The sequence below is a fragment of the Patagioenas fasciata genome, chromosome 9 (genome assembly GCF_037038585.1).
Source record: "Patagioenas fasciata isolate bPatFas1 chromosome 9, bPatFas1.hap1, whole genome shotgun sequence".
Lineage (NCBI taxonomy): Eukaryota > Metazoa > Chordata > Aves > Columbiformes > Columbidae > Patagioenas > Patagioenas fasciata.
Window position 1 is genome coordinate 22,892,024 of NC_092528.1, and position 13,237 is coordinate 22,905,260.

Genomic DNA, 13,237 nt, shown 5'->3' on the forward strand with positions numbered 1-13,237 from the left:
ACACTTTTTGGTGTTTAAGAAGTTTCACAGTACAGTCACTCAGCTTTGTAGCATTGTTGGTTTTTGATGCTGGGTCTAAAAAACATGCATTTAAATTATCCTCATCAAACTCTAGAAATAAGTGTGCAAAACTAAACATGTTACCCTTTGGAAGCAAAAAGCTCTGTGTCAGAACTCCTACCTCTCTTTTGTCTGGCACTGGGACTGGAATTCCTGTTTTTGTTGTTAGATGCTTCCACGTTTGATGTCTCAGATTTGTTTTCATATAAACTTGATGACTTTCGGCTATACCTGTGGACAAAAATACAAAAACAGTTACATTCCTGCTTAATACCTGAGCACTAAGCATTCTTTCTTACCCTCAGATATGGAAGCTTAAGGAACAAAAGGCAGGTTTTAAAATTGTGTACGCTATGAATTCTACATCTGTGTAGGCAGCTATGGTGGAAGAAAGCCATTCTAGGTTCTGCCTCCTTTCCACACCATGCAGTAAGGGATGTCCTTAGTGAGAGTGGAGAAGGGAAAAATGGAGGGACAAACTGGTTAAGTCTGCACAAGCTTTTTTTGCAAGTCCAACAGATTTGGAAGGATGGGGTAGGAAACCAGGTTAGAAAAGAGGAGCCCAGTCTACCATCCTTTGCAGCATAAGTGTATTGGACTCCAGGAAAAAAAAAGAGGGAACTGGATGGTTACATAGAGGTCATACCATGCACAGAGGAACATATCGATGCTACTGGCCCCAGGATCTCCCAGCTTCTCTTTCTTCTCCTCTTCGAAAATGTGAATCCAAGTGGGCTATCTCAACCTACAGCTGAACTACAGACAAGGGGATACATCTTGCCAGAATTGCACCACTACCGGCCTTGGCATCTGTAATGGGAAGGACCCCTCTACCCCAGGTTTGTGGGGCATTCGTGCTGCAAGATTTTCTCATGGTTGTTATCCTCAATGTTTTGCAAAGGTCTGGTAGTTTAATTTGAGTGTTTGACTGTTAGCCTTGGCAGACTGAATGTTCCACGTATTTCATTATATCTACACACTTGAAATACTCTTTCCCAAAAGGCTTGTTATTAACGTGTGTCAGCAATTACATTGCTGTTCACAATTAACACATGAACTCTTATAGTTAGCATTCATAGGGTTTATCTTGCTGTAAGGGAAGGTCCAGGGTGTCATTATAAACCTCAAAACATTTGGAATACTAGAGATCTGTGAATACCTTTCATAACTACAAGACAACCTGGGACTCATTGCTTGGTATTTGAACCTCTGACCTGTTTCTGATGGAACTTCAACCGAGGTCTCTGTTACCTCCTGGTACTAAATCAAAATGTGATTTTGCAGCCTGATGTCAGGTACAAAATGGGGCTCAAAATAAATATGGGAACAAATCCAAAGCACACTCACATTTCCTTATTCTTTTTCCTCTGTTCCTTCTCAGCTAGGCTGTGAAACATGCAGCTAACACAGTTAAAGATTTACAGCTGTGAGAAAGACACTGATAAAACACACAAGCTTCTCTGAAACAGAATCTGCAGCAAAACTGCTAAGTGTTTGTGTGTATCGATACGCGTGGGATATTATTCCATGGATATATGACTGAATCAGTCATTTCCAAGAAAGCAGATAATTAAGCAGTTAGAACAATAGTCTGAGATTCATACGTTTAAACAGATTAGAAAACAATACAAAGAGATAATTTCATTATCGCTGAAACGCAGCAGCCATCCCTGGAGAGAGACATGGCACAAGGCATCTTGTTTTAGGATTAGACACTGAAACTTTGCGGAAGAAGTTACAGAGAGACAATTTAAATAGATTGAACAGTAATTTCAGGATATCCAATAGCTGCCTGGGCATGGTTCTAAGTCTCTTTTGCAGATACTTCAGCTCCAGCCATGAGTCAGCCCAGTCCTGCCTTATCTCCTGGAAATGCACCCGCAAGTGCGGTGATGGCACGTAAAAAAGTAAAGGAGACAGTCTTTGTCATCGAACAGATACGGGGCAGAAGAGTGTTCCCCCCAATGTCACACTACAGGTTTGACAATTCCCAATAAACAATAGAGTCGCTGTTACACATGAGCAACCCAGGAGACGGTGTCTATTGGTTCAATTAAGCCTCAGTAATTAATTAGCCTCCCAACCACTGGCAGAGCACTGATGATGCTGGTTGCTCTTTAGCTAATACTGTCTTATCACTGGCTTACATACAGCATCTTTCACAACTGGGGCTGCTTGGTCACATCAGTCATAAACACAGACTATGCCCATGTCGGTGGCTACCCCAAAGTCTAACTTCTTCCTTCCTCTCCTTGCCTCCACCCAGCATCCCAAAACAGGCTGCAGAAGAGGCCCCACAGTCTGAGAATTCTGGATCCACAGTTGCACATCAGCCAGTAGAAAACCACCTTGTGCTGCAATTCCCCTGTCTGTGCTTCTCTCCGAGACACATCTTACAGAGCATCAGGGTGACCTCAATTTATTATATAATAGCTGATAGGACAATCTGTACTTTGTTCCATTCATGAAAGCCCAGAACTTTGTTCTTTCATGAGGACTTACCATATTCTTCCTGATTCTATAATAACCCAGCATCTGGAGCAGAAGCATCTCACCTCTCTTTCTCTGGCCAGTTGGCAGGGTGAGGACAACAAGCACTTCATTTATCCTGTGGTTTAATCTACTCTAGGACAAATGGCTAATCAAATGGCCTTTCTTCCCAGAGCTAAATATTTTTCTGACATATTTTGTCTATAATTTCTGCTCTGAAAATTCTCACTTTAAGAGCCTTTTAAGAAGGACACACATATGGATTGCTTTGAAACATTTTTGTGACTGCATTTCAAATTTCACTGGAATAGTTTTCTCCCACCCCAAGGTGGGTTTGCTGAAAGATTTTCACCCTTAAACCTTTTCACTTGAAACGTTAAACAATGCAAATGTAACCAAGCCTAGAGAAAATATGGTGCAGGATTAACAGCACTGCATCTATTTAAAATTTCTTGCATCAAATTGTACAGCTTTTAAAGGCTGTTTGTGTTACCTGAGATCTCTTGGTTTTGTTGATCCTGTTAAAATTTTACAGTGATATCCCATGCCAACTTGCATTAAACTCACCCAGCAATTGGGTCATTACAAAAATTTGCTGACAGCTCCATTTAACATCCTGGAAATTTTCTGATACATTTTGTCTAAATTTGAATTAATCAGCAGCATATGGTTCTTTTGCAAAACCAAATTATCATCTTTGGAATGAATTCTGCATCGCGATTTTTAGTTTCCCCATGAGCAAAACCTTTATCTGAATTTACATGTCTTTAAAGAATTTGTAGACAATCCAGTAAGTTTATACCCAGGAAGCGAAACATAGAGAACTACGAATGAATATACTGCAAAAGCACAAAGGCAAGACAAAACATGGCCCTGATATGCCATGACAGCTGTTGTTACCTGCTTGCATTGGATGGATCCATTGGTGCATGGTATACACTCTCAGTGATTCTTTGGTGCAGTTGACTTGCTTCTGTTAGAGAAAAAATAAAAAGAAATTGCTCCAAATTATATAAGTTGTTTCCTTGTTTGCATAGAAGGCGGGAGAGAGAGAGAGAAATTAGAGTGTGGAGATTTTGACCGCAGCTGCAATCAAAATGTATACTCATACTTGGAGAGAAAGGCGTGTAGTGATCTTATAGGTTGAAATCTTAGCTCACCCAAAACAGCTCTTCTACCCATATTTTTTCAGTGCAGAAGAAATGTCTTCCCCTACCATCTTCTCTTTCCTCTGTGCCTCTCTCTAACTCACTGTACAACTTGGGTCTAGGGAACGGACTACTGGCATTTTTCCCAGAATACGAGTTTCATGGTTCGCAGATTTAGCAACATGTGTGCACGAGTCCGTTTGCACACACAGTCAACTAGTAGAAAATATCCCCATCCCTCTGAAAAATGCTTTTGCTTAGCACCCTGGACAAACAGCAATAATAAAATGTTGTTCAAATGCCATTTGTTTGCTCTTTTTGCTTAGCTGCAAGGTAAAAACAGCCTCATTTGTACTTATGTCGAGTAACTGCTAAGCAAAGAAAGATGCTAAGAAATATGCTGACAACCTGGTTTTCAGGGCCAGGAAAATCAGACACTGAGAAGTGAAGAGGCAATGGAAGGAGCTCTTTTCAGACTCTCAGATTGCTGAGATTCTGGGCCTGAAGAAGATGAAGCTGCAGCCAATGAAAGGAGAACAGACAAGGGGACAGCACTGGAAGATTAAACTTTGAGTGTTCTGTGGGTGCAAATGCTGGGAGAAAGGAGCACTCTGGGCAGGGAGTCAGAAGCATCACAGTATGTTTGGGATTGGAAGGGACCTCAATAGATCATCTAGTCCAATCCCCCTGCTGGAGCAGGAACGCCTAGGTGAGGTGGCACAGGAATGTGTCCAGGGAAGGCGACCCCACAACCTCCCTGGGCAGCCTGTTCCAGTGCTCTGTCACCCTCACTGAGAAGAAGTTCTTTCTCAAATTTAAGTGGAACCTCTTGTGTTCCAGCTTGATCCCATTGCCCCTTGTCCTATCATTGTTTGCCACTGAGAAGAGCCTGGCTCCATCCTCGTGGCACTCACTCCGCTCCTGGTTTTGGCGACTGATTCACAGACTTGCACAAATCTCTAAAGCTGCATCTGTAAATCCTTTACTTGCAAGAGACAATGATGGTCTTTGGGACCAAAGGATTGTGGCAGATGCATTCGACCGCCCCCAGCCAAACCAGCACCAGTTTGGTACAGACCCCAAAGGAGGTAAAGGCCTGAGCTGCAGCCAGGCCAAGAACTCCTTTTAGGAAACCCACAATGAAGCAGAAGGGTGCACTGAACATCGATAGGTTGTGGGTGCAAGAAGTCTCATGCATGCTTTTCCCCCATATGCAATTTGACCATGAGTCAAGCACTTTATTCTATAAAGATGACAGCCTGGGTGAGCCAACTTTGAGCTCTCTCTGCTAAATAAGTTGGCTGTATGGCAATGGTTTTTACTACTCATAGATCACTGGATGAGCCCAATTTAGGTTTCATATCAATCATTTAGCTTAAGTAAATGTGTACTAAATAGAATGAATCACCTAGAATTACAAAGTTGTGTGATTTTTAATATACTATCTGCTTCACGTTACTTAATAAGCTATGTGCTGTAAAGCTCTGCTCATATTTAGCAAAAGTGGCTACAGACTACACTGAACATCTGCAAAATAAGGCCTAATTCATACTTTACTGTGAAGAATGGAATTGAATGGGGAGAAAATGATGGCTTCAGGGCTAACACAACGACATTATAGACACCTGTGAGATAGGGCCTGTTCTGCACTTTGCTGAGAAGAAAAAGATTCATTCAGACAAAACAGGACCTTCAAAGCTATGGACTATAAACAATATCTACAGTTAAACAAAACAAAGTCCCATCTGAGACCAGAGAAAAAGAACCAATGAGAAGCAAGAAGACCCCAGACTCGAACATTGCTGTTGTTTGAATCATGGCGTGAGGAACAGTCAGAGTCTAGAAGGATATAAAAACACAGATTTCTATGCTTGGCTGAGACCCCTGCACAGACACCCACATTGAGCCAGCCCTCCTGCTATACTACTCCATCAAATTATTTATTTCTACAAACTATGATACCTGAGAGTTTGCTTTGTGAGCACTAGGATCCAGATTTCAGAGCGACCTGACACCAGGCCCCTGGAGGGCAAAGAGGCAGGATTTGGTTTGGCTTATTTCCTCCATGCAGTAAATAATAGAGTGAGCCTTGCCATTGAACTTTGTTAAATCATGCTTTTCTTTGAGTGATTTAAACATTGTTCTGTGGCAAGCAGAACCCTACATCTCTCCCCCGTAACAAACTGGTGTCAGAAGTGGGATGGCAGGCACTATCACTAATTATTTATGGAGGCATAGGGTGAGTCTGAGTCCTAAATTCTCAGAGAAATGCGTTCATAATAATTGGCATGATTGGAAAGCTGTGGAAAAACAGGTAATGGCAGCCAGGGGCTGCATAAAGGATGGAAAGGGAATTATTTGCAAAATGCTAAGTATCTGCCTAGAAGCCACTTGTCAGGAGAGGAAGAGCTTGAATAGCTAAAAACAAGATCTGAGGGAGGAAATAGAAGGTAGAAAATCTGCTAAATTATTATTGTCCTTAAAAAACATAGCACCTGCAGAAATAGCTACAGGAAGAAGAGGAGCAGAAACAAAAGCTAGAGGAAAAAAACGAAATTATGTGGGCTCCTCATCGCACTGATATTCTACAGATTAGGAAACTAATTGTGTCCCCTGAAGAATGGGATGCAAATATTTGGAGTGAATACTCAGACTCCAATATTGAATTTGATCCTGCCTTAAAAGGCAGGGAGGTAATGGGAACACAACCCCCCATACGAATAACACAGCAGCAGAAACAAGCAGATGCAGGGGGGGCAGATCGTGTGTACTTATGCTCTGGAGGAGTTAAGGGAATTTGTAGAGATCCCTCAGCAGAAGAGTGAGAAAGGAACACAGGCATGGATTTTGCAAGGTTAGGATAGTGGAGCTGCATCTATCCATTTATTAGCAGATTAAAATGATTTATTAAGCCCTGTAACAAATGATCAGCTACAACGAGGATATGCTCAGCTGCAAAACATCAGATATCCTGTGATGGATGAGATATTACTGCACCTATATTATATCAATGTTTGTGTGCAGCACTTCTACCGGCATATGCTGAACCTGTTAAATTGCTGTTGTCTCTCAGAAATTGGTGTACAAAGGAGGAGGGTATTTATTTAGTGCAGCAGATGAGGTTGACTCATTAGCTGATTATGGCATCTGATACAGACAGGGTAGCAGTGACGAGAAGTATTGAAACGCAGCTTTTGAGGGGAGTGCCTGCCTCGCTAAAACCTGTGGTTATACCACCAGTGACAAATGCTGAGGGTAATGCAGCTGCTCTAGCAAATACCTTGAAGGAAACTGGGGCTGTAAATTCGGAACCCTCTGTTCACATGGCAAATATAACAAAACTGGCAAAACCAAAAGGAGCTACAGCACAGGTGATGAGCAAACAAACAAGGAATGATCTTGTACAAGCCACTAACTAGAAATCAGTGGAATCACACCATCAGAAATGTTTTGCTGATGGCAAATGTTATTGTTTATGCAAAAATGCAACCAGCCCTAGCCCCACTGCCAACACCATACCACCCCCCACCCCGCCTGCCACCTCAGTGCAAGACCAGTTTGCCTTTACTTGGCAACAAAAGCAATATACTTTCCAAGCATTGCCTCAGGGATACAAACACAGTCCCTCTATTTACCACCAAAAGCTACCAGCTAATACACCACTATGGTCAGGTACCATTACTGTTTGCAATTATATTGATGATCTATTGATTATGGCAGTTTCACAATCAGAAATTTGACAGCTGCTCCAGTTTCTCAAAGTGCATTAGGAGGACCAAGGCTGGACAATTAATTTGACTAAAACAAAAGATCCTAGTGTACTATTTTTAGGAATAGTTTGGCATGGACAGATTAGATAAATACAAGAGAAGGTATAGCAAACAGTCCAGCAGTTTTCTGTATCATTCATGGTAGAACAATTACATGACTTTTTGGGATTTTTAGGATATTGGAGAACTTTTATCCCTAAATCTTCTGTGCAGGAAGCTTTGCCTTATGAAGGGTTAATAGAAGAGCACAATAGAGTTGACCTGCTTGAGTCACAAGACAATAGGGAATTAGATTATGACCTCTGCCAAGCTGCATGCTTGAGCTCTAAATGTGCCTATAGCTTGTGGACATCCATCAGGTTACACTGCACAGGCATGGGACACTGCTCACAATCAAACCCCTTTGCTATCATATACTTTTAAAACATGCACACATCACTCTGCAACTTGTACAGAATTACATTTATGGGCATTACGTAGGCCATGGGAAAAGATAAAACAGGGTCAGCAGGCCTTGAATACCTGGCGGGTCGATTATATTGGCCGGGCTCCTCCCCCTGTCTAGGGCTGGCAATATGTATACACTGCTATACTACTCCATCAAATTATTTATTTCTATGAACTCTAATGCTTTGTGACATGTAGGATCCAGACTTTGGAGTGACCTGACACCAGTCCCCTGGAGGAAAGGTAAGCAGGACTCAGCTTGGCATGTTTTCTCCATTCAGTAAACAATAGAGTGAACCTTACTCTTGAACTACTTACCACATACCTTTGGCCACCTTCTTTGCCCTTTATTCATTCATATCAGCAGGCTCTTTCCAACACTCCAAACCCCTGTGCAACTCCTAACAACAGCCATTAAAAACAGCCCAGACAAACAAGCATCTCCCTCTTCCTTCTCTCATCACAACACACAGTTGGAGAAACATCCAGTCTTGGATTAAGCATGAATTAAGACCTCTTCTTTCATGAGTCATTGGAAATAGAAACAACTGTTTAAAATGATAGGACAAAGCATTTGCTTCCTACTGTCACTACTGTAATAAGGACTTTGACTCATGTAACTGTTTGGGAAAAGGCAATAGGGAGAATAAGATACAACTTCTGTCCTCTGGTCGCTGTTCTGCACAATGAAGGAAAGCTTGATTTTGCTTATAGAGTAGGATGAAAGTCATCCTTGGATGCTCTCAAGACCAGATGGGATAAAGTCTTCAATAACCTGGTTTGACCAATAACTGACTCTGCTTTGAGGAGGACATTGGACTAGGAAGCCCTGAGGTCCCTTGCAACCTGAAATATTCTAGGATCCTATGATCTTAAGATCATACAATAAAGAATATCAAAATATAAACGTTTTCAAAAAAATTCAGTCTTGATTCCTGCGTAGTTTTCTCTGGAAAATGCTTAGTAACTCCAGCATATAGGTCTTGTATCCTACAAAGATTTCACAAACGCTCATCTGGGTGACATACAGCTTCATATTCTTTGCCTAGAAACACACATGGAGGAATAGCACTCGATCCTATTGAACACATATTTTCTCCATGAGCTACTCTTCCCTTCTGCAGTAGCCTAAGTAAAACCAGCTTTTATGTTTCAGAAGTAAATATAACAAACCAGATCAGAGAGTCCCTAGATCAAGTCCTGAACTTGTACTGATAAGAATCTTGAGTACTTTCCTCAGCAGTTCTTGCTGGACTGGCCACAGTGAAATTCAGAATAAAAAAGAGAAAGGATGAAGACAAGAATAAGAACAAAAGATCTGAGTAGTAAGCATTGTAAATAAGTATATTGTTATGGGTTGGATTAAATTGCTGAGGCTAACCTGCATAGTTGTTTCCTTCCAGTTACGGAGGCTGTAAGAATTATTTGTCTTTGTGAAACAGAGAATTAAAATAAAGGTGACCTCTAAAGTTAAAGCACAGGCACAAGTTTACACTTAGGACAAAGCCTGCTTAAGAATCTGAAGGATGTAGATGGAGAGGCATTGCTTGTGTTGGCTTAAAATGAGCTGTGTGTATGAGAGAAGCAGAAAATGACAGCTCAAGGTGAGAAGCAGTGCCAAGGTTCAGGAAATATCTGTATTGGACACAACTATGGCTTTTTCTTCTAAGAGAGCCTGAAAAATGGCTTTTAGGACTCTGTACATTCTTGTTCATAAACAGAAGAGCATCCGGGATAGCTTTCATCACTATATTCTCTTACTATCTGAAATAACCTAACAGAATTTTGTCTGTCTTGGGTTTAACATCTTACATCAAAAAGGTTGTCATTTTATGTACTCCTGAGGCTTCAATCATTCACATGTTGAGCACGTCACAAATCACCATCATAGTGACATCTCTGTGAGAGAGGGAAATATCATTAATCATATTTTACAGGGAGGTCGCTAAGATAAAAAGATGGGATAACTGACATTTAAAACATAAGGTGAGCAATTAGATTTTAAATACAAACCCTCTAAAACCACACAAAGCAAAACAAACAACAGGACAAAGAGGAACAGTTGCTGTGTCCAGTCATGGATGTGGAAGGAGATGTTTTGCATCAGGTCCTCTGAGAAGGCACAGAGTTAAGACTGGAACCCCATTTCCTCGCACACTGATGTGAACAGTTGTTTCTAGGGTTGTGGCTTGAGCAATGCTGCAACTGCCCAACTGATCCTCACACAGAAGATCTATTCTTGCTGGTTTCACTGGTGGTGCTGGATTCACTGTAACTCATCGCAGCTCCATGTTGTCACACACGGCTACAGAAGGAAGGCAACGTTACCAGATCTCGCTCTGTCCTACCTCTACATGCTTCCAGTTGTCCTGTCAGGACTTTGCGAATCTCTGAAATCCAGGTGTTTTTCAGCTCAACAGAAGATGCCTGAGAACACAAGAGGACAAGGCAAAGCAGATGTGGTTAAAGCATGCTGCCCATCGCTTGGCTGTCCTGACCTGCGTTTTTTTCCTTTTTTACACAAAATCATGACCGTTTTCACAATGATGAATTGGTAATTTCAGTGCCAACACAACAATGAAGCTTCCAAAAGCTATTGTTTCTTGAGTATATAGGACAGTGAAAGTCACAAAACTAGAAACTTTCTTAAAAACAATTCAGTTGAAAGGAAGTATAGTCCTTGGAAAAATAAGCATTGTTGTTACCTGAATGATATAGACTTCTTCTCTGCCGTTATACCAGATCTCGAACTTCTTGTTATCCCCTTTTACATTTTCTGTAATGCCCACAGTGCTCATCTGTTTTAAAATAGAAAAGAAGAAGCTGGAATCTGGAAAATACCAAGTCTTTAAACTCTTTATCCTCTGAGAAGTGTTTCTAAAAGGCTGCATTCACTTCTGCACCTCAGGGAATCATTAAAAGCATAATTCATAACACTGTTTCTCAGGATTTAATTTATCATTCCTCTTTTTGATTGTTTCAGGAAAAATAAAGTTAAAAAAACCACCATAAACAAAAGAGTAAGTACTCAAAAGTAACACAAGCTAAAGTCTGATCATGAGTTTATCCTCTTTGCTGTTTTAGCTTGAACTGCGGGTTCAAGCCTATCCTGGCTTTTGTCCACCTACACAAATTTTCACTTTGAGGAGGTCATTACTGACCTGTTGAGGTGGGAAAGGATAAGGGATGTAACAGGGCTTTTTGAGTGTTAATGAGATCCAGACAACACAAAAATATTCAATATAGTTTCAGGAGAAAAAACAAAGCTCAGCAAGGTGCTAAGTGCCTAACTAGGCAAGATCAGCAAGGACTTTAAGAAAATAATTCTAGATTTCTTAAATTTCTTAACCACAATTTTGAAGTCCAGCTGTCACTATCATCTTCTCATCTTGTTTCTGTATTTGTTCATCCCCCTTGTTCTGGTTTGCCTAAGCATTAGATTTGAAGATTTAAACAGCTTTGATTATGTCATCATTCCTACTGCCTCCACAGAAATAAACTTCAAACACTTATATGAATTGGCTCACTCCTTGAACCACGTTCTATTACAATTCCTGTGTGTTTACCCTGTAATAAGTTTGCAGCTTTACACTTGATGACCATGTTAGTTGTCTGAAGTCACGAGTGTCACACCAAGTAGTTTAATGGGAAATTTTGGCCTATTTGTGAATCTTAAAAGAAATCGTCCTGACTCATATCTGGAAATGTCATGGTTGCAAACATAAGGGCACCTCTACTGCACTGTGATTTATCTGTAGCTATTATTGTCATGGAATATATCTGCTCAACTGAAGCTAATAGTACAACTCTCAATATAACTGAACTTGGAGGATGACTATAGGCAGAACAATGAGAGATGCAGGCCCATTCAGTCTTGCTCCTCTTTAAAGGATGCTGGACAAGAACACACAAGGTGCCCCTTTGTATCAAGTTGCAAAACCAAGGTTCTTGTCTGGAGTTGTAGGATGTATGGTTGGGTTCATCTCCAGATCAAAACTAATTGGGAGCTTTCATTTACTCAGTGTTGCAAGAGAGTGTACCTTCTTTGAGTTGCACATGGAAATATCCCCACGTTGTGAGAACACCAGATTTACTTTTTCTCTCATCATTACAACATTTATTACCTTTAATGAATTTTTAAAGCTGTATGAAGCTGTCTTCTCATGGCCATCTGTGTTCTCCTCCCGTTTCTTGCAGAAGAGTAGCATCTTTGTATAGAGAAAGAGGTGTCTCTGCATCGGTTTGAATCTAGCAAAGTCCTTCACTTTGTTGTGCCCCTTCTTGTGGTCAGTCCACACATTGAAGGAACCTTGCATCAACAGCTTGCCAAGCTCACTGACATCCCCCTAACAAGCAAGGAAAAGAAAGAGCCCACACTACATTCAATCTTGGGTAATCCCAGGCACAGTTCTTGCCCCTCATAGAGTTTAAGCCTCCAGTCAGAGGCACATGCCCTGGCATCCCTTGTGTTGGAGAGTGGATGTGTTACAGTTGGAATCCCAAGAGCATGTCTCCTTGCTAAACCTGCGTTCTTTCTCCATATAACCATTAACACATTGTTTTCCATGTCCATAATTACCAGTTTGTTTCCCCATTCACAGTCAGGTCTGTCTCGGGACCTCTTTGGATCTGACACACAGGCCATTCCCTGTGATGACCTCAGAGAAAGCATCTTCTGACAAGAAATGGGTTTTAAGACTCGTGACTCCAAGGCAATCTGAAGGCCCAGCATAGTCCAGATACCCAAGCAAAGGCCTTGGCTCCAAAAGATCCAGGTTCAGTTTCTGCTCTGCTACAATCTGCATCTATCCCTGGGCAAAACCAGGAATTAGAGCAAGTGATGTGAGAGGTTACCACTTCAGAGTGAAAGAGGATGGACAGGGTTGGCAGTCTGCTGCAATCCAACAAAAGACAAGCCCTGAATTATTTCTTCAGTGTTGGTAGCAAATAGAGAGGAGGACACTTTTTCTGGTAATGTGTGCTAGTGGATGGAAATATTTTGTCCTACAGGAAGTTTATTTAAAATGGAGGATTGAATCACTATATCAAACATAATTATTCCCTGTTAGAACAATACACTGTATCTCATGTTTATGGAAGATGAGATACATGCAAATGACTTAAGTGCTGCATAACTCATTGACAAACTAGCCAGGCTGGATTGTATGCAAATGTTAGGATGATAGTAGGAAACACCTCTAAAAGTTCTGTTTTCCAAGCTTTACTCTACTCTTCTTGTGACTTTGACTAAAAATATTAAAACAAACCCACACCCAAACAAGCCCAGACTTAAAGGTTAGCAATTTCTTACACAAGAGTTCA

At 41.1% G+C, this 13,237-nt stretch overlaps 1 protein-coding gene across 7 annotated transcripts in view; it reads right to left on the minus strand.

The window, feature by feature from the left end:
* MCF2L2 (MCF.2 cell line derived transforming sequence-like 2) overlaps nucleotides 1-13,237 on the minus strand; it is a 164,105-nt gene that overhangs the window by 20,886 nt on the left and 129,982 nt on the right. For all 7 annotated transcript variants that reach the window (XM_071812609.1, XM_071812606.1, XM_071812608.1 and 4 more), the window contains 5 exons: nucleotides 12,040-12,261; nucleotides 10,621-10,713; nucleotides 10,264-10,342; nucleotides 3,451-3,523; nucleotides 182-291 (listed from right to left, as the gene is read on the minus strand). In XM_071812609.1, the coding sequence (XP_071668710.1) occupies nucleotides 182-291; nucleotides 3,451-3,523; nucleotides 10,264-10,342; nucleotides 10,621-10,713; nucleotides 12,040-12,261 (577 nt within the window). The remainder of the gene's footprint in view (nucleotides 1-181; nucleotides 292-3,450; nucleotides 3,524-10,263; nucleotides 10,343-10,620; nucleotides 10,714-12,039; nucleotides 12,262-13,237) is intronic.